Below are 22,425 nucleotides of genomic sequence, written 5' to 3' on the forward strand. Positions count from 1 at the left end.
CACTGGTTACTGATTTGTTCCAAAGCTCAATGAGTGCTACTGGGAGATGTCTAAATACAAATACTGGATTCGGCATAATTAGGGCTATGAGATTTACAGGGGCAGGGGTAGGGAGGAGAACAAGAAGCATCTTAAAAAGCTTTTCCGAAATGTGCCTAACAGTCTACATGCTCAGTCTCAACCTAGAGTTGCAATTATACTTTTGTAGGAAGCTTAAATACATTCGTTTTTTAAAACTTGCCAAAAGGCAAAGTGTCCTTAGGGCTATGTCAGTTTCAGACTCGAATTCCATGTATAAAAAATGAACATAATCATTTCTAGATATGACCAGCCATTCTTTTAAAAGTATTTTTGAAAACAGCAGCATAAACACCTCCTTGCGTACCTTCCAAGCCTTTTTTTTTTCAGTTAAACTTGCCTTTCTGGTGCACGTGCGACACAACAATGAACACGCTAGCATTTAATTTAAAGAAAAAAAGGTGCAAAATGAAAAGTGCCTTATCAATTCAACAAGAAAAGCTATACCAGTTACTACATTTTATATTAATTAAAACAATATATAAACAATATCTCTTTAGCTATATATAGTCTTCATGCCCATTTACCCTGTAATATATTATAATGCTATTGTTGCTATTGCTATGGACCCTTTCCGTGCTGTCCTGCCTACTGGCAATAATAGGTGAAAAAAATAAAAATCTTCCTTCATGAGACAATGAGCAGGTTATACAAACCAGGGCAGTCAACCTCTGCTCTGCATCCCCAGCAGTCCCTGGTTACTATTGGACTTCTCTGTTCTGACTAGAAAGACTGATTACTCGGTAGAAAGTCCGTGGGCAGTGAACTACAAGAAAAGACAACCTTGTAAACAGAGGTCAAAGATCAAGAAGCCAAGACAGAAAAAGGGTCCATATCTGTAGGCATAATGGAAATCATATGCATGAGAAAAACAAATTCGACTTTTATTTGTTTTCATTGTTTCCCCTCCTTTGCCTGACCCCGACCACCAAAAGATGTGCAGTGTGTTGGCTCTCCAGGTCTGTGCAGGGCCATATAAAGTGTCTTGGTTAATTTTTTTTTTTTTAATGTTTGTACTTCAGACATTCTAGAAGTGCTTAGGTGATAACATTTACCCATCAATTTGCATTGCTGGCTCAAATTCTGAAGTGAACAACTCCTTGTATAACGGAGGAAAATGAAGTCGCACAATGTCTGGGTATATTGCTTTAAATGCCATAAGCTTTTCTGTATGTCGTCCACATAGTGCTCTTAATGTAGACACCTTGCATATTAACTGTAAAGAGAAGGAAACACAGAGGGTCAGAGGAGAAAAACAGTCAAGGACTGAGAAATTTTTTTTTTAACCTAGAAGGCACCTTAGAACAATAATACCCTTATTTTATACTTGGGCCTCTCTTCAGTCCATATGAATTTTTCTCTTTCACTTTAAAGATAAGGAATATTAGCTCCAGAAAAGGTGAATTAACTTTGCCAGAGATGTACAATCAGTCACTGGCAGAATTTGATTAAGACCCATGGAATCCAATAGACAATTCAGGATTTTTTCCACTGTGCCACATTGTCTTCCTCTCAACATAATGATAACAACAACATTTACAGAGCACTTTAAGGTTTGCAAAGAGCTTTACAAATACAGTTAGGTAGTGCCAAAGGCTGGTTTGGACTCAGGTCTTGCTAACGCTAGGTCTGGTGCTGTATCCACTGCATCAGACCTCGCTGCCCCAGTCATCAGCCCTGTCTATTCATGAAAGTAACTGAGTTCACATTTGCATGGTAGGCAAGGAAAAAGAGAGCTAAGTCCATTAGAAACTATCTCCTCTATTTGCCTCCCTTTCACTTACCTCCATGCTACCTAAAAACATAATAAAATTAATTTTCAATCCTCATTCTTCCACTTACTGGCAAATGTACTCCAACTAGTCACCACAAATAAACAAACTAACAAAGCACCTACCAAAATACTATAACACACATAGAGACAATACAGATAGTCTAAGACAAGGAGTCACCAACTGGAGACTTTCTGGCTCCCACCTTGGTTAATATTCCATCTTCCCGATGATTCTTCTGTAGGACATGCTGAAGTGCTAGTTGAATTTTCTGCTGTAATTTTTCTATTTTTACCTTCTCCTGCAGCCACGAGCGATCTAAAAGTGAGCAGGAAGATGGCTGAAGTATTCCTCTAATATCACATAATCAGGAGTAGTCCATAGGTTTCTCTAACATAATTTATCAAAGCTCTTTTAAAGACTGATCATGCTGGTGCCTTCCCTCTGAGATCCTCTCCAGTTTATTCTGTCTGTAGCTTGTCTGTATATAGTTGTTTGCATGTTGTCTCCCCATTAAAGTGTGAGATCCCTGAAAGTAGGAAATTCTTTTTGCCTATATTGGTATCCCCTGCACTTATCAGAGTGTCTGGCATATAGTAGGTGCTTAATAAATGCTTCTGGATGGACTGATGAATTCTCTCTACAGTTTCCTTTTGAATTTTATAAAGCAGGGCATGGGCAATTAAGCTTTTATAAGCATTTATTTATAAGCAATTAAGCATTTATAATGGATAAATAGGGCATGTGTAAGACCCTGAAATAACTTGCTTCTTAGAGTAGAAGTAGGATCTCTTCATAACTGGATATGCTATTTGAATTTAACTTGTGTATGCATAAAAGAAGATGATCAATCACAAAGCATTTATTCAGCTCTTACTGAAGTGCAAGGCACTATGCTAAGTGCTAGGGATATAAAGATAAAGTAGATAGTCCTGGCCCTCAAGGTGCTCACATTTTAAAGGAGACAACATGTATACAAATAGATAAAACTATCATGGGCACTCAAGTTTTCAAGATAACTAAATTTTTAGATGAAACTACTATGCCCTATAAGTGTACACGGTACATCCATACTCGAGTGAGTGTCCTTTCTGGCAAATATTAGAACTACCCTATAGTTTAAGGCAACTAAGAGTTTTACTAAGACTTCCAAGTATCAAATCATTTCAAGAAAAATAATGTAATTGCATAAAATATTTCATGGCAGGAAGTAGTAAACGAATGGATCTTATAACTCTGAAATACAAATATAAAGGGTGGGATAAAGTCATGCAAAGTAGTGCCAAAATGGTTTATTAAGAGATGGTAGAATGTTTTAGGAGGTACATTCCCAACTTTTACTGTCAAGGCAAACAAGATCCATTCACGTTATTTCATTTGGAATCTCTACCTGTAGAATATAGCCTAGATGAACCACCAGGAAGACCCATTGTGGGGCAATTATTTTTTAAAGGTATTATTTGAATTGTATACACTGGTAGATCCCAATTTAACATTTCGGAGAAAATGTTTTTTATCTAGTCAAGAAAGGGAAGTTATACTTACTAATATTAAAATCAGAAATTCTTTGCCTGGACAATCTTAAAGCTATTATTTTATTAATTGAAATCAGCCTTACCTGCAGACATTAACACAAATGCAGAAAACAATGCAATCTCATCTTCAGTCAGGTGCATAGAACATAAACTCTTTCCAAATTCAAAAACAAAGCTAATAAAATCTTCACAACCTGTCAAAATAAAAACATAAAAGACTTGGAATTTGGGCTAACATTCTAGAGAAAAAGATATGGCTATCATACTATTTAGGTATAAGTATCTGATTTGAGAAAATTAAATGATTAACCTACATTCAGAAGTGGCGGTAGCAATTTTCAAGAGGCAACGAGGTGGCACAGTGGATAGATAGAGTACTGGACCTGGAGTCAGGAAGACCTAAGTTCAAATTCAGCCTCAGACACTTACTACTTGTGTGACATTGGGCAAGTCACTTAAAGTATCTACTTCAGTTTTCTCCTCTGTAAAATGAGGCTAACAATAGCTACTTCACAGAGGGTGTTGTGAGGACAAACTGAGATAATCCAATAGCATTTTGCAAACTTTAAAGTGTTACATAAATACTAGTAGCTATTACTACTGCTACTACTACTACTACTACTACAGCTTTTAGTTGAATTTTTAATGTAAAAGTAATTTAGTTATGGATGCTTCCTAGTTTACTTCAAAATTATTAAAATCTACAAACATTCTGTGAATTTTCCAGTAAAAAAATATAACTTAACATACCTCTGTCCTACTTTTATATAGATAAAATAAGTTGAAATGTTTTATCATTACATTTCTATACAATGGGTGTGGTGTGATATGGTATGGTGTGTGTGTGTGTAGGCATTGTAACAGAATTGATATGGTACTGGATTTGGCATTAGGAAGCCCTGGGTTCAAATACTAACTTGGACATTTACTAGCTGTGTGACCATACGGAATTCACTTAACCTTTATAAGCCTCAGGTAATTCTCTAAAACTATACGATATTACTTAGAACGGATATCAATATATCAAGTAGCAGTGATTTTTGTCAGTGTGTGATTTTTATTGATGGAGGAAGTTCTCACAATGACAAAATCATAGCTCCTTAAAATTTTTGTGTATTAACATAGTATCCATTTCTGAGTAATAATTTATTTTCTTCTAAATTTGGAATTCTTGCCTGTACTTATCTAAAGACCAGTATATATCTCATTATCAAAATTATATCAACAATTTTTACATTATGAATATGATTATTTAATATCTAGAGGACAAGCAAAAGGCTAGATATGACAGGAATTTATGGTACCACATATAAGAACATAAAAGCTTTTTAGAGTTTTCTGTAGTGGCATAGTATAAAATAAAAGAAGAATAAAACATTATTTTTTAGCTTTCAAATAACTAGCCCCCATTTTGGACGACAAAACCCCTCCAAGTATCTCTTTCTGCTGTCCTGGCAATTCAGTTTAGAGTTTTCTTACCTAAGGATTTGAACACATCAGGGCTAGCATATTTCCCATCAAAGTACACGGTGTTGTTCTGAGAGTCAAAGGCACGGCACATTCTGATAAACACCACTTCCAAAGAACCTAAAGAAAGACAGAAATGGTTTAGTTTGTAATACTTCAGGGAATTTAATTCTATACAATGAATAGAAATATGCTTTTCAATGGTCTAGGTGATGTAATGGGTACGGTATGTAATTTAACTGGTGAACTCTACAGTCGAATGAATGATTTATTCAGAATAAGTGAGATGTATTACTATCATTAAAGATTATTGTCCTGAGGCATCATTGGGTTTTACAGAAGAGAAGATTAATTTATAAATTACAACCTCAGAATCATTTCTGCTTTTCTATGAATAGTTCTAGTGTTACTAGGAGAAAGAAAAATACTTCAAACCTACATGTGCACATACCTGCATATATATATTATTTTAAAAAATGGTAATTTGGTATCTACTGAGCACCACAAGCAACCCTCTTCACTCCTACTCCATCCAAACTTTCCATAGGGTCAAAGAATATGGAAATAAATTTTGTCAAAATTTAGGAACACAAATACATATCAAACATGTTTATTCATTCAGAAAAAAAAAACTCATAATGAATGAATTGATTTTTAAAAATTAACATAAACCATTTAAAGTTGGTTTTTGCTAAGAGAAATATGAGTTAATGACAGCAGAGAAAAAAAAAATACTCTTCTCTCCCACCTTAAGAAGCATTTCGTTCACAAGCATGGTGAAATGGGCCTTGAAATCTGCCTGCAAAGCACATACCTGCTTTTAAAAGCACAATTTGATCGTTTTGACACAGTTCCATAAATCCATCAATGCGTTTGGCAAACTCCACTACGTACTGAATAGCTTCTGTTATTTTGACCGCGCACAACTGCCACATTACTTCTCTCTGCTGTGAAAGAGAGAAAACGGGTTACCATACAAAATCACCCACAAAGTGGGCATAATTGGTTTAACCGGTCTAATGTTTTCAAATCCGTCTTAGGTAGTGGACTCCAGTGACCAAGTTGTGTAGAGGTGTTTGATATCCTTTATGTATATAAAATCAATAGTTCATCTATTTTAATTTAGATGCAGAAAGTAATTTTCAAGTTCCTCCTCTTATTCCTCTCTCCCTAACCCCTACAACATTTTTTTTTTCCCTGCCTAGGACAAAGACAAAGAAGATATGCTATGAACACAAATAGCAAAAAGCTGAGGTGTACCATGGCATCAGCAGAAACAATCCCACTGAGCCTTTGGGAATGTGATGGCGCCATCTTATTCTCATTTTGTAGCCATTTCAAAAGCAAACCCAAATGATGCTTTGGTAAGCCCTAACCTGTCCAGCTGCTTGCCTTATGTAAGTATGATCCTAGAATAAGCTGGAGGGCAGCTTGTCTGTCACAGTCAGTTTCAGGTTTATTCTGTGGAAGGATGGGAAAAAAAAAAATCACTGGATACCTGAGATTTAGTTTTGGCTGTATCACTAACTCTCAGTATATATGGCCTTGGACAAATAATTTAACTTCACTGGGTTTCTATTTCCTTCTATAAAACTTCCTCCTTAAGTCTGAGACTCAAACTGGCATGTTTGGTATAGTGTGTTTTAAAACCTTTACATACCCTCTAAATACCTGACTCGACTTCAAGAAAACTAAAATTAAGACTATTTTACTCCATCTTTCTGGTCTTTAAATTCTCAAATGTAACAAAACACAAATATAAACTCATGTAGATTTTTGAAAGTTTACCTACCTTCTATTCTAAACCCCCAACCCTCACCCCTTTGACCCATTATAAGTGATAGGCCTAAAAATATTCTCCAAGGTTCTACCTTATTCTGATAGTTTTCAATCTCTTCCTGGAGAAAGGTCTGCCATGTTATCTGCTGTAGTTCCTCTCTCAAGTACTGGCAAGTTTCCATATGTGACTTGGAAATATTCTGTGCAAGGTGTTCTAAGTCAAAACAAAACAAAAAAGATCAGAAAGCACAATGATTTCCCCCCTTTTAATCTTTAAACCAAATAAACCTTTTTTTAATTACTCTGGCATTTTTCAGAACTTAAATAAGCTTATTAAGTCAGGGTTTCTTAACCTGGGGTTGTGAATTTGTTTTTTTGCCCCCAAAATTATGATAATTGTATCAATACAGAGTGACCTAAAAATGTCTTAGTGCAAAAAGGTATGGGGTGGGGTGTATGGCCCAAAAAAGGATCAAGAATCTCTGTAAGTCATTCTGAACAATTCACTGAGCACTCAGTTTAGGAAGACAAGACTGAGGAATTCGGACTTTGCCAACAGACAAGGAATGAAAACTTTTTAGAACTTCCTAACTTGATAACATTCTATCCCTCTACAAAGATGCCTGGGAATGAATGAACATTAAGCCAGACATAACTAAAACATAAGGGAAAATAAAACCAATTCATTTTAGATGTATTTAAGAGAACTCTGAACTTAAGGTAACATCTCATTCCTTTTCTTGATGGGCTGAGATCTGCACAGGTATCTCCTCTGCAAATGATCACATGGGGAGAATTTAGTCTTGATAAATTAGACAATTATATGGCTGCACAAATACAGAAATAGATAATATAACTGTTGAATAAGCATTTAATTAATGCCTTCTATGTAGCTAGTACTATATCAGATTCTGTAAGGGATATAAAAAGCTATGCTATGGTCTCTGTCTTGTAGGGAAGACATGATTTACACACTGAAAACAATTAAGTAGTATAACAGTATAAGGTTAAATGTAATTATATATTACATAAGAAATAGAGAATAAGTATTGTGGAAGGTCAAGAAAAGAGAGATCAATGTTAGATAATTGGGAAATGCTTCTTGGAAGAGGTAATGCCTAAAAAGATTTTGAAAAGTGAATGTAAAGAGGGAGTCTATGTGTGTTTACACATATTATCAAGGAAATTAAAACATTATCTGGGAAATAATTTCAGATAGGTTAAACCAAACTAGTTGCCAGGAATGATATCAAGATGTATAGTTTAGACTTGGCGAGATAGAGAAATGGAAGATTAGTTCAGTTGTAGCATGTAAAGGTAGACTGAAGGCAGAACGGACTAGAGACAAACCAGTTATAAGGCTGTTTCAGAAATCTAGATGCTAGGCAAAGAAGTTCTGAAAAAGGAATGGTAGCATGGAGAATTGAGCTGAAGGGTTGAATTCAAAGGTTATGTCAAAAGAAGAGTTAATTAAGAATATCTGGTAAAAACATACAATATGACGAAGAATGGATCTGGGAGCTGACTTGGCCACACTGCCATCAAAAATTCCCATTTAACCAGAGGTGATTACAACTTTAACAGAATGAGAATTGTCTGTGTGGAAACCACCTTAGAATGATGATGTTTTATAGAAAGGAACAGCTAGCAAAATGAACACATAAAGCAATAGAGAAGTAATACCCAAATAATCCTGAAATAAGGCATTGAAATACCTTCTAAAGAAACATAGCTTTCTTGATAGGACAATTTCTTTGGTTTTAATAATTCTTTCAAATAAATTAAAATATTTGTAAAAGTTTAAATTGAACTCGACCAATGAAAATGTTGAATGTAGAATCAGCTGAGTCTGATACAGATTACTGAAAAGTTTCCAATGCTATTGCCAATAGTAGAGAACATGACAAGTTGAACTGTGTAAAAATGCTGTCCTTAGGCCACTATAGATCCAGTCTGCCCCAGAGGCTGGGCCTCAATAAATCTGGAATGAATTCCCTATGGTCCTTTAAACATGGCATCCACTTCAGCCAGAACTTGTACTCGTAAGTCAGATGACGGGATAGGGCAGATATTATTGCATACTGTCTACAGTAAATACATCTACTTACTGAGTCAATAGCTGAATGAGTTGTATCTCATCATGTAAAATGGGTCATCTTTCTTGATATACTTGATCCAGGCTGCTTTCTCCCTACTTCTTGACCAGTCAGTAAAAGGGGTACAACTGAATGTTTAAATGTGAATGACTCACCAGTAGAGGGCAGTGGCCACATTCTCACCAGTCAGTATATTACAATGTTTTTGATTATGACTCACAACTCTTTATTTGCTGAGTTCTGATGAAGTCTGGGTTTTTAGAAAATTGTATTGCTCTCTGTAAAGCCTCTCTAATTCAGCAAATAAGAAAATATCACACTGACGAAAAGTTGGGACGTTTATTTCTTCCAATGATGCTTTATTCCTCAATTATGGAAATGGGAAGAAAAGAAAATAACTTTCATTTTCTACACAGGTCTCCAGGGTTGTTAGACTGTGCTACCTAAACCAAATATAGAACTTCATGATGGAGCCAAATTATCTAGAGAGAAATTTAGAAGTGCTTCCATTAAAAACATAGGGGGGCAGGGTAGGAGGTGCGAAAGATGCCACTCTGGAAGGCTAGAAGCCATTATGAGAAGAATGAACTGGTAGTGCAGCATATGCTAACCTACAATATCGTATCTGTAATTGCTATGCATTTGCAAATCAAAATCTAATGATAAGACTTATTCTGACATCACATCATTATGATTTACTTATGTTTAAGACTCAAACACTAAATTTTTTTTAAAAAATGCATGAATTCCCTTAAATTCTAGAACATTAGCACTCAACTTGCTAATTCTTGTCATAATATGGGAATACTCTTTTCCTGCATTTCAACTGAATAGTAAGACAGAAGTGCCTACTATGTTTAAGGGACTAATGTTTTAAAGGAGCTGATGTTCAAATTAACAAAAAATTAACAGAAACATTAAAAAACAAAATAAAATTTAAAAATTAACATAAAACAATCAAAACTGTTCAAATATGATATTGTAATCAAATTACATACTTTTTCAAGTCAATTCTATTTTAGTTCTACATTTCAGACTGATATCAGTGGGAAGGGAATAAGCTTTTATATGGTACCTACGATGCCAAGCACTGTGCTAAAGTTTGAAAGACCCTTGAGTAAAGTACCTACAGAAATATTGGGGTCACTGGGTCCCAACTCCCACTGTACTGTTGTAATGACAGCAATTTTGGTGTGTGGCTTGTTACTTTAGTTATGTGTATTAAGGCAACAATACTATGCCCAAAGATAACAGAGAATAGCAAAGAGTATAGAATTTATGGAGACTTGGCATTGAAATTAAAACAATCTTGGGTCATTAAAAAAAAAGAATGTTAGTTTTCAATCAAATCCTTGCTTATCTCTATAATCTTGCCTTCCTCACATTTCTGTTTAAGGGCCAACTGAGATTACAAGATAAAGATTTCTGGGTCCAGTTCAAGAAAACCAACAATAAAATAATCTGTCTTCTAGTTCAGAGGTTTCTCTATTAATTAAAAAGATGTGAAGATACCTTTAACATTACTCACTGGTTAAAGTTGAAGCTTAAAAAAGTGCTCTCGTGGATCTAGATTCATGAAATAAGTATTAATGAGGAATTGCAAAATGCAGTTCTATTTTCAGAAAGCTTTCATAGACAACAAAAATCTGCCCTCTTCCCTACCAAAAAAAAAAAAAATGTTTTCTAATGGAGAAAGACCTAGAGAAGGCAGGAGAAATCCTCCAAAAGAAGAGCACACATCTACAGAACGCAAATGAGGATTTCAATTGCTTACAAAGTTTTTCTGCTCCTGCTGTTAATTTCTCCTCTGAAGTCTTAATTTTCTCAATGTCACAGATCAGTCACTTCCACAGCAACTCACAGAAAGGTCCCAAAGGATTAGACCCTTGAGTAAGGAATCATCAGGAGGAGCAGACCCAAATAAAAACCCACCGTGGTTCTTATCAAGAGTCCCCTGATAATAGCACAATCCTTTAAATCCAATCAAAATGGCAAAAGGCAATTTCCTAGAAAGAACATTTTGTTTTTTCATTTTTGCAGTCCCATCTAAATTTAATCTAAAGCACCCTAGCAATGATAGCTATAAACAAATTACAGTTATTTTTGCAGTGATTAGTCAGTAAAGCGAACAGATTGGGTGGCTAGCGTCCATTAACAAAATACGTGGAGGAGTAAACAAAATTACGGCTTCACTGAACTCAGGTCTTCCTGATTCCCAAGTCTAGCACTCTTTACCCTTTAGAGAATAGGGCAATAACTGGAACTATCTCAAAGAAATCCACAGTAACATTTCCTAAACCTAAAAAATTCCTGTGGAATTTGAACTTCCTGCGAGAGCAACGCATTTCCTCACCTTTAGCGTGATTCGCAGTCAATTCAGTAACTGACTCAGCCATGAAGAGATGATACACAGGATGGGACTGCAGGGTCACTCAAATGATAAGGTCTGCTATAATTTCTAATAGCATACTCATTAGGAGAAAGCTAAACGCGTTAACTTTTCATTCAAAGGGTGTTATTAAAGCAATTATGGAAACTTTTCTCTGGTATTACCTAATTCTGCCATGGATACAGTCGGAGAAGTCTCTCCATTTGTGAAAGAGCAATAAGGGAAGAAGCCCGATGCTGGTGTGTAGTCACATATTGGTTCTGGTTTGATTCCATTAATATCAAGACCCGACTGATCTGGAGAAGGCTGTATGTCTAAGTAGAAGCTGCTAACTGCTGAGTCTGCTTTGCTACCTTCAGGGGTATGACCATCGATGTAATTACTGAGGTCGTCGTGAAGCTCCGTGAGCCCATTGGTGGTGATATTATAGGTGGGTGTCAGTGGCTCCGCCTCTCCAGGCTGCTGCTGGTGATCTCGCTGCTGCTGCTGCATCCGGTGTTTCTGTACCTCGGCGTATAAGCTGTCCCTCTGCTTTTTTGACATCCGACCAAATTTTACAGCTGGAGGGGGAAAAAAGGACAGACACACAAAAATGTATGTGTGTGTGTGTGTGTGTGTGCGTGTGTGTGTACATTTATGCACGTACGAATATATGTATATGTGCCTAAAATAAACAAATATATGTGTATACACACTCAAGTACAAACAATATTAGGTGTTGCTTGGGAACTTAAAAATTAAAGTGACAGCCTGAGACACACACAGGTGTGTACTGATATGTTATCATTTTTTCCCCCTTAAATATCTCTACATAGTTGCAAGACAGTAACAGGGTGGTGGTTATATGGTAAAGAGACTGACTCCAAGAACCTACAGTTGAGAATTTAACTCGGGCAGCCAGGTGGCACAGTAGATAGAGCACCAGCCCTGGAATCAGGAGGACCTGAGTTCAAATCCAGCCTCAACATTTACTAGCTGTGCTACTTTGGGCAAGTCACTTAACCCTGAGTGCCTCCCCCTGCCTAAAAAACAAAAAAACAAAAAAAAGAGAGAGAGAGAGAGAATTCAGCTCCTTCCTCAGACATACACAATAGGTGAATGACGAGGCAAATCACTTAAATTCTCTCACCCTCAGTTTCCTTATCTGTAAAATGGAGATAATAATAGAATAATGGCACTTAGTTCCCAATGTTTTTGTGAGAGCAAATAGAGTAACATATGTAAAGTACCTTGCAAATCTTAAAGTACTATACAAATGCCATCTAATACTATCATTCCAAGTATTAACATCCTCATTTTACAGGTAAAGAAACTCCAGTTCAGAAACTTCTTGTGACATTCTCACAGTTATTTAGGTATCTAGGGCAGGATTCAAATTCAGATCTCTCTTGATTGCAAGTCCAGTCACACATAAATACAAACACACCCACACACACTGTCTTTATGGTCAGGAGACAGTTTACAGATAGCTGATTATAACTGATTATATATTACATATATTGATTATAATTTCACATCCCTCCACCACAGCACAATGCATCTTCTCTCCAATTTTTAGATCAAAACCAAGAGAATGAATGTTTTACATTGGGAAACCTAGTGACAAAAGTCAGTCTTCCAACTCATTTCAACATTCAGATTACTATGATAATTTCTTAGGATAGAAACAGCTAGATGGCACAGTGGATAGTGGGATGGGCCTGGAGACTTGAGCTCAAATCCAGTCTCAACACCTGTGTTTGCCTCAGTTTCCTCCAGTGTAAAATGGTGATCATAATAGCACCTACCTCCAGGGTTGTTGTTGAGGACGAAGTGAGGTCCTCATTGTATATATGTATACACACATATATATGTACATATATGTATATATGTATATATACAATCCCAATTTTATTTCTGAAGAACTTAGCCTAGTGCCTGGCACATAATAATGCTTATTCCCTTCCCTTAGGCCAGCCACTAAAGTTTTAATACTCTAACTCTATTCTGTGCTCTAGATTTTGACTCATTTTCCTCTGTATTTTAAAGCATCTTTTTTTTTTTTTTAAATCTAAAGAAGATCCCTGATGTGGTCATGGTAGACCTTAGAGCATCTCTGGGCTCTGCTTTTCAGAAAGTGTACAATACCATTCTGTCATAACCGGTCTCAAGTTATCAACACTTGAATTTTGGCTTCAGTGTTTCTCCCTTGGGATGTGCCTCCAGGTACAAAATGAAGAAGATAATTAAGGAAGTTATCTGGGGATCATCCAGCTTGTACAATTATTTCTCCTGAAACAATCAGATCACTCAGGAAAAATTATTTATCAGCTTGAATCATTCCTGTAAAAGATCACAATTCTCCACTTTACAGAAATAGGCAAAAAGACTCTGTTAAGTATTACTGATGCTATTATAATTAGAAATTAGATATGGAAAATATGAATTAATTCATCTGACCTCCACCTCATTGTTTCAGGGGAAGAAAAATGAAAATGAGTTTGCTGGCTTAGGTCAGCACTCCAGATAGTTGTTGCACATTTTTTTATGCCAAAGAACACTTATGATATACTACTTCTTTTTCCATGTAGAAGAAACTGATTAATACGGAACATCAGATACAGTGATCAGACAAAACTTGGGCAGAAAAGCAGCATAACCTGGGTAGACCATTCTATAGCCTGACTGAATAGGGCCAGGAGTTTAGGTCCATAAGAACTAGCATTTACATAGCACTTAAGGTTTGTAGAGCACTTCACATGTGTTTTCTCATCTGATCTTCACTACCACCCTGTGAGGTAAGTGCTATTATTATCCAAATTGTATAGACGAAGAAACTGAAGCCGAGAGATTAAGTGACTTGCCCAAGGTCACACTGTGACTAAGTGTCTGAGGCTGCATTTGAACTCAGGTCTTCCTGATTCCCAAGTCTAGCACTCTGTCTACCACCACCTAGATACCTATAATTTCTCAAGTACAAAAACTGACCTCAAACCCAAAACAGTATGTACCATTTATCATTTGCAAAAAATCTAGAGATCCTGGGACCATCTTTCCTGAAACAATTAAAAAATATATGTCCCATTATATCCAGGGAATAAGTTTCGTGGAACTGTTATTGCTCTATATGTATAACAACTGCATAGTAACTACAGTCTTACCCTATAGTGCCTTCATAATAATACCTTTCAAAATAAGAAAGAAAAACTGTTCTTGAGAAAATATATTCTCATCCTGTGACTTTAATTTACAGGTTCCCAAGCAACACCTAATTTTGTCAGCTCAGTGCCAACAGAAGAGAAAATCTGCTGGCATTGCACATCACAGGAATTTCTAAGAATATGGTGTAAATTGTTTGTGACCTGCATCTGTCAGCTCCAAAAAATTTCAGTTTTATTCTTTCATATTCCAAGAGCCATGTATATACACCACCACCACCACTGTGGGCTGCATTCTATGTAAGAAGCAGGTTCACAGGAGTTTCTAAATATTGGATTCCATCAATAGGGGAGACTTTATTAGACAGTATGTCCAGTAAGCTGAAGTTGATTTCTACAGGGTGGTCCTTTAAAGAGAAACCTTATTAGAAAAGACATGATATTCAGTTAGATCTCATGAAAGGACCATCCAGCATTATGAAATGACCTCAAATGTACATAATATGTTTTGTGCCCAGTTTCCATGCATGGAATAACTGTCTTACAATCTGGTGTTGATTATTCTGTACACTTAAGATAGTTTCCCAGGCAAATCTAGAATGTCTTATAATTGGATGGTAGATGGTTTCTCCTTTTTAAAATATTTTTCCTTAATGAAAAGAACATTTGTTGCTGATCCAAGCTCTGCTTTATTCTCATATACTTTGGGTATACAAATATTTGACTTCAGCGTACAATTTTTAAAAATATGCACTGCAAGTTAAAATTGATTTGCTCTGAATGTCAGTAATCCTTTTGGGATACAGCATCTGTCTACAAACCTATACATTTGGGGGAGTTGCTTTGCCATCTGGCAAAATGTAATGAAAATTCAAAGTATGAAGGCAATAAGATTTACACCTATGTTTAATCAATGCATCTCCATATAGTGTCTTAAAGTCATACATTGGAAGTGTTCTGACACATTTTCCTTGTCATGCCACCCTCACTGAATCAGCTTAAACCAACCACCTCTCTGGAGATGCAGCAAATTGGATCAACATCTACGCTGAAACAGCTACATGAAGCAGGGGAATATATGGAAGCACTTAGTTCACATTTTAAGAGGTATTTTAACAATCTCATCCTAAGAAAGAGTGTCACTCTGCCCCAGGAAGAGAATGCAAATTGGGAGAGCTCACCATCTCGAGACATCCCTACAGCAAGGCATTTCTGTAATCGACAGTGTTGGCAGCGGTTTCTACTAGTTCGATCAATCAAACAATTCTTCTGACGAGGACAGGAGTATGTGGCATTACTTTGCTGACTCCTCCTGAAAAAGCCCTGTGATTTAAGTCATAAAATGCAAAAACAGTAGGTTAGTATCAATTTTATCTACCCAATGCTAAAGACAGTATACTAAATGGCATTAATATTTAATGGAGAATTAAACTTGTATTGGAATCATCTAGGAAATCATTAATGAAATTAAAGCTAGTGTTTATTTTTTTTCCTGAGTAAAATGAATCTCCTGAGTCCAATCCTACAGTCCTTACACATGCAAAACTCTCTTTAATTTCAGCAGGGTTGCCTAAGGGGTATTGGACTTGTTCCCCATTTTGTGGCCATTGATGATTAAAAGAAATTCTTTTGGAAAAGAAATAGAAGGAAATTAATCACTCACCTGTGTTTTCTGTAGATTTCTAAAATATTTATTGCACAAAATCACACCAAACAGGAATATACTTTTCTATGTTTTTCAAAGTTTAAATGATAACTCCACACCAGAAATCCTGGTTGGGTTGGGTCCCAGAAACAGCTCTGGGAATGCCCCTGCTCATTTTAGCTCATTTACTTAGTTCAGCTTAGGTCAAGTCACTTCACTTGTTTGGGTATCAGTTTCCTCATCCATCCAATGAGGAAACGAATTAGATGATTGCTGACTTTTCAATGAGGTTCACTTATTTTTCTTTCTTTTCTTTTTTTAATTAGTCAGTCAATAAACATTAATTAAGTGCCTATTATGTGCCAGACACTGTGTCAAGCCCTGGGGATAAAACAAAAGGCAAAAAACAGTCTTTGCTCTTAGGCAGCTCCCAGTCTAATGGAGGAGACAACATGAACACAACGATGCACAAACTACATGTGGGATTAACTGGATATTATCAATGCAGATAAGGTACGGAAATGAAGGCGGGGGTCAGGAAAGGATTCCTGTAGAAGGTAGGATTTTAGTTGGCTCTTGAAGGAAGCCAGAGAAGGTAGGAGGTAGAGATGAGGAAGAAGAATGTGCTAGGCATGGAAGACAGCCAGTTAAAATTCTTGGAGATGGGACAAGGAATATCTTGTTCAAGGAACAGCAAGGAAACCAGTGTCACTAGATTATATATTATGTGGGGGCTGGGAGGGGTAAATTGTAAGGAGATTGAAAAGGTGTGTGTATTTTGAAGAGTTATGGAAACCCCAAAGAGGGTTTTATGATTTGTAAATGTTATCAGGGTAAGAGGATGTCACTGGAATTGAGTAGGGGGATGACATGATCAGACCTGCACTTTAGGAAGATCACTGATGGCTGAACAGTGGATGGACTGAAATGAGGAGCACCTTGTGGCAGGCTATTTCATGCTATTGATCAAATGAGATAATATCTGTAAAAGCAATTAGCATAATGCCTGGCACATATTTTGTTGTGTTATTTCAGTCGCGTCTGACTGGGTGTCCCCATGTGGGATTTTCTTGGCAAAGCTACTGGAGTGGTTTTCCATTTCCTTCTCCAGCTCATTTTACAGATGAAGAAACTGAGGCAAACAGGGTAAAGTGACTTGCACAGGGTCACACAGCTAGTATCTGAGGCCGGATGTGAACTTATGAAGAGGAGTCTTTCTGATTCCAAGCCCAGTGCTCTATCCACTGTACCATCTAGCTGCCCTGCCTGGCACAAAGTAGGCTTTTAATAAATGTTTATTCCCTTCGTCCTTTCTTCCCACTTATTCTACCCTCCTCTGCCACCTTTCAGTTTTCTTTTGGACATTGTCTTCCCCCATCAGACTGTAAGCTTTTTGAGGGCCAAGAACTATCTTTTTTTTCTTTTTCTTTTCTAAACTTGCACACTCTGTGCTTACCTAAGTTTCTGGCACACAGGATTTTTCATTTCTCATCTGGACGCACTACTCTAGAACTCTGATTTTCCTATTATACCCCAGGAAGCTCAATATTGGGAAACCTCCTCATCCTGCAGGATCCCATCAGCCTTATCACTCTACCTTATTACCACCTTCTGCCCCTCTGATTGGAGGGTGGAGCCATGAACTCCCAAAGCTTTGGAGCTGAAGGAGCTCGCTCAGAATATCTCTTCATTTCTTTTCCGGCTACACTACTGTAGGATGTCTAACTTTTTTTTACCACACTCTTGAATCAGGTACTCCAACCCCTTTCCCCTCCACTGCTTTTCAGCTTCCTTTTATGTGCCGTCTTTCCCCATTAGATTGTAAGCTCCTTGAGAGCAGGGGCTGTCTTTCTGTTTGTATTTGTATCCCTAGCACTTAGCACAGTGCTCATTTTAGCTATGTGGCACAGTAAGTGCTTAATACATATTTACTAACTGATTGCTTAATAAATGTTTGACTATTGTGATAGTCACTATAGTGGGGTCATGAGGGCCCACACCAGAGTGTTGGCAGTATCAGAAGAAAGAACGGGAGATGTTACAAAGGTAAAATTGAAAGACTTTGGCACAACAGAGATGGTGAGCAGCTGAGAAGGACTCCTAGGTATTGAGCCTGGGCAGACTGGGAAGATGACAGACATACAAAGAATGTTATAATTAGAAAAAAACATATGCATTGAATAAATGTATGTTGAACTAAAATCAATCTAGCCCAACCCATTCACTTCCCAGATTAGGACACTGAAGTCCAGGGAGAAGAAATATCTTGCCCAAGGTACCACAACCAAGTCTGTACTTAATAGCATCCTTTACCCTGCGTATCTAGATGGTACTTGAACTCTTAGCACCAATGTCTTGACAGCCTATCTAATGAGGTTGGTAAACTTCCTCAGTCCTTTTTATTTTTTAATTATAATGTGCCCAGAGGAAACTCCTTGATGCTCAAAGAGGCAGAGGTGATGGTTTTAATATTGGCAAGATACACAGGCCACCCACTCAAAGGATTAATGTTAGAAGTGGGAAAATAATAGGCAAAGGAGCAGGTAGACTTTTAGTGAAACCTTAGTGTAGTGAGGGAAGATGACCAGAGTAGCTGTTCGCTCTAAGCTCATGGACTGGATATCCCATGGGGAAGAGGAGAGGATATAAGAGCCAAAGCAAATTACATCAAATGTCCTCTATGGCATGAAATGTCAAAGGCAGCGTAGGTCCCATGAGGCCAATGTGCAAACTGAAAGGAATAACTGAAAAGAGATAGGGACTACTGTGCCTCAGTTTGCCTTGGCAATATTTGGGGAATTTACATGGCTATGGCATGCCTATGGATCACAAGCATTTGCAGTTTTTATCTTTAAAAGCTGACAAAACCACTTGCTTTCAGCCTCAATTCCCTTCTGCTCCTCATTGCTCACCACAGCTACATGGGGCTCCTGAAAGCCCAAAGCTTACAGCCAATACCCTGGAAACCCTAGGGAAAGCTTTTTCAAAGCAAAAACTAGTTGACCTCTTCCACTGAGTGTTCCCTGTCCAGATCACCCCTCCCCTGCCCTGCCGAGCCACCCGGATCATTATAGAACATCGCCTATAAAACAGTACAGACTTCCATGTCTTTTTGAGTCATGAAACTCAATCTGGCACCTCATACCTATTTGTATAGTTTCCCCAAGTAGAAGGTAAGTTTGGTTTGGAGACACTCTCTCCATCTGTCTTCTGAGACCAGCCTAACTAAGTTTGTATAGGCTCATCACAGATGGAGAGAAATGATTATTAATAATCAACGATTTGGGGAGATCCAGAGTTCCCCCCTTTTTCTAAAGTCCTGATTTTAAAAAGTTCAGTCTCTTGAAGAACATTGCTGATAACGAGACTGGACTAATAACTTTCTTGTTCAGACCTCATCCATGTGGAGTAGCCATTATGTTTTGTTCAGCTTAAGTGGAGTATAAATTCTTTGAAAAGACTGCCCAAGGCTGGGGAGAGAGGACTTAGAAATGGATGATATGATCAAAGTTCAAATCCAACCTCTCATTGCAGTATTCATTATCTCATTAACGGTTAGCTAATCAGAGTTGCCACTTCTCTTCCAAAAGAGCATTTAAACAATGAGTATGGCCCACCATGATTGTCTTTGGTCTAAGAGAGAGATGGTCAAATGATCATTCTTTTATTTAAATGATAGCATTATTAAAAGTTATTAAAGTACCCAGAAATTATGTCTCTCGAACCTTTTTAATCATCAAGAGGCGGGTGAAAATTATAATCACAGTGACTCCTGAAAGCTATCAACACCAAGGGCTACGTTCCTTGTCTTATACTTTACGTCAATCCCAGAAATGAGCATGGTGCCTTGCATCTGGCAGGTGGCTCATCAAATGTTATGTGGATTAACTTTATGTTTATCATGAAGAAAGAACAGAAGTAAATAATGGGAAATTTCTGGAAGTCCAATGACACAGAGGGAGGCATGCTATCTACCACAGCTCCTTTCTCCTCCATGTCTCTAGCATTCTATACTTTACAAAACACTTTCTTTACCACAACCATTGGAGGTAGTTTGGTATATGTTTACCTAGATAACAATATATACATATAGTCAATGCATCAAAGAGCTATCATTTTTGTCATCGCTCTATTCACATATGCAGCTCTATAATTTAATTTAACAGATGATCTTCAAGAGTTGCTATGGTCAGGATTATTACCCTGTGGCCAACCTAATGATGAGCCTCACTGAGCTTTGCTAAGTTACACTGTAGGTCTATTGTGGGAGGACCATCACTAGGCCCATATACAAAGCCCCTCTGGCTCAACACACTGTACCAGAATTTGTGTTTCCCTAGCATAGCTTTTAAGAACTCCCTACTCCAACCCCCCACCTTCATCATGAAGCATCTCAGTAAGACTTTAGTAGAGGCACACACACACACACACACACACACACACACACACACGTACACACACTCTGGTGTTACCCAACACAAGATCCTTAACCTCCTTGGGTTACCATTAATTCTTTAAAACGAAGGGTCTGGATTAGATGATGTCCAAGACTACTCCTTGCAGGGCTGAATCTTATGAACCTATGATTTGTAATAACCCTCCACTCTTCCAGAGTTGTTGTTGTTCAGTCATTTTTCAGCCGTGTCTGACTCTTTATGACTCCATTTGGGGTTTTCTAGGCAAAGATGCTGGAGTGGTTTGCCATTTCCCCCTCCAGCTCGTTTTACAGATGGGGAAACTGAGGCAAACAGAGTTAAGTGACTTGCCCAGGGTCACACAGCTGGTAAATGTCTGAGGCTGGATTTGAACTCATGAAGATGAATCTTCTTGACTGCAGGCCTGGCACTCTATCCACTGCACCAGCTCAGTGCTTTGACTCTTCTAGAGACTGAGTCGCAATTCCTATAGCTTTTTTCTCACATGGGCTAGCGATCACCCTTAAAAGATTGTCTCAGGACCCTCTCTAATTTCTCTACAGCTTTCAAAATATGAAGGCTAGATTAGAAGGCCAGCTCTCTTAAGTAGGAGTTAGATCCATGACAAACACACTGTAAAAAAATTATCTTCTGTTTTCTAGACACTAAACTAAGACAACACAGTCAGTACTAATAAAGTCTTGTTATGTTAGCACTGCTTGTTGATAATCTACCCTGCAAGGCTGAACCTCTAAGGGGACTGAACAGCCACAGATGACTAAATGGCTTTTTTTTTTTTAACAGTTACAGAAGCAGGGAAACCAATAAAAAAAATTGTCTGGTTATAAGTAATGAGATTCATTTTTATTATTTAAATAACACCAGGCCTCATATACTCATATTAAAGTGATATAAATGAAGTAGTATAAGCATAGGACTTGAGAGTCAAGAAATCTGGGTTTTAGCTCCACTTTTGACTCTTACTGCCTAGGTGATGGTGGATAACTCTTTTAACATCTCAAAGCCTTGGTTCCTTCATCTGTCAAAAGGGGGATCATAAAGAGAGAAAGGACCCCAGAGACCATCTAGTCCAATCGCTTCATTTTAAAGATGAGGAAACTGAGGCCCAGGGAAGTGAAGGAAACCTTGTCCAAGGTTACAGAGGAACTAAATATTTGAGGCAGGATTAGAACCCAAGTCCTCTGGTTCCAGACTTAGAATTCTTGCTCTTTTTGTATCATGCTGTAACACTTGCTTGGCCTATTTCATGGGATTATAAGGAAGGTGCTTTGTAAAAGTGTAGCAAGCTGTTACCATAAATGAGAGTTGTCTTTTAGCCATCCCAGAAGTCCAAACATGTATTACGACGATGCTGTCATCAGTCCAAACATTTTTTTAAAACTACTCTTTTGGAACTGCTATCACAGCCAGCTGATGAGTTATAGGACTAAATCGGTCTCCTTACTTTATAGCTATTATAAGTTGCTGCTTAGATCCTGAATATTAAAAGCCTACTTGGTCATTCAAGTTATTTACCAGATTTGGCCCCTAAAACTTTTTAGCTGTTTTTCCAAAAGTCAAATTCACCCTGAAGGCAATTCCAGGAAGAAGAATTCCAATGATTTTTTAAAGCATAGGTACAGCCTTGCAAGGGCACTGCTCTGAAAGAGACAGTAAACATCTGGATGCATAAAATCACAGGAATGTCAGATCTAAAACTGAAAGGACCTCAGAGGCTCTCTAGCCCAACCTCCTCACATTTTACAGATTAGGAAACTGAGGCCCAGAGAGGTTAAGTGACCTTTCCTACAGTTATGCAGGGAGTAAGTAGAGGTGGGATTTGAACTCAGGTTCCCTGGCTTTGTTCTTTCTACTTGCTGCCTGCTTCTATGGAATGAACAAGATGTAATTCTACATCCACAACATGTCTGACCTTGGCCAACCCACACACCTCTGGGCCTCAGTTTCCTCATCTCTAAAATAAAGGGACAGATCAGATGACCTCTGAGGTTCCTTCTGTCTCTAAGTCTGCAGTCCTCTAAGTTCTGGTATATAAATAAAGATAAAAACTAGGCCTATCACACTGTAGTATCTCCCTTTCACACCCCCCTC

The 22,425-nt window shown here is 37.6% G+C and overlaps 1 protein-coding gene across 4 annotated transcripts in view; it reads right to left on the reverse strand.

The window, feature by feature from the left end:
• Positions 1 to 1,016: 1,016 nt before the first annotated feature.
• RORA (RAR related orphan receptor A) overlaps positions 1,017 to 22,425 on the reverse strand; it is a 106,254-nt gene continuing 84,845 nt past the window's right edge. For 3 of the 4 annotated variants that reach the window (XM_027851740.1, XM_027851739.1, XM_027851742.1), the window contains exons 3-10: positions 15,435 to 15,576; positions 11,281 to 11,676; positions 6,724 to 6,845; positions 5,667 to 5,799; positions 4,865 to 4,972; positions 3,469 to 3,579; positions 2,056 to 2,168; positions 1,017 to 1,294 (exon numbers count right to left, since the gene is read on the reverse strand). In XM_027851740.1, coding sequence (XP_027707541.1) covers positions 1,130 to 1,294; positions 2,056 to 2,168; positions 3,469 to 3,579; positions 4,865 to 4,972; positions 5,667 to 5,799; positions 6,724 to 6,845; positions 11,281 to 11,676; positions 15,435 to 15,576 — 1,290 coding nt within the window. In that variant the 3' untranslated portion in view covers positions 1,017 to 1,129. The remainder of the gene's footprint in view (positions 1,295 to 2,055; positions 2,169 to 3,468; positions 3,580 to 4,864; positions 4,973 to 5,666; positions 5,800 to 6,723; positions 6,846 to 11,280; positions 11,677 to 15,434; positions 15,577 to 22,425) is intronic. The other variant, XM_027851741.1, reaches the window with a different exon arrangement.

Source organism: Vombatus ursinus, unplaced genomic scaffold (assembly GCF_900497805.2).
Source record: "Vombatus ursinus unplaced genomic scaffold, bare-nosed wombat genome assembly UNPS02009205.1, whole genome shotgun sequence".
Classification (NCBI taxonomy): Eukaryota; Metazoa; Chordata; class Mammalia; order Diprotodontia; family Vombatidae; genus Vombatus; species Vombatus ursinus.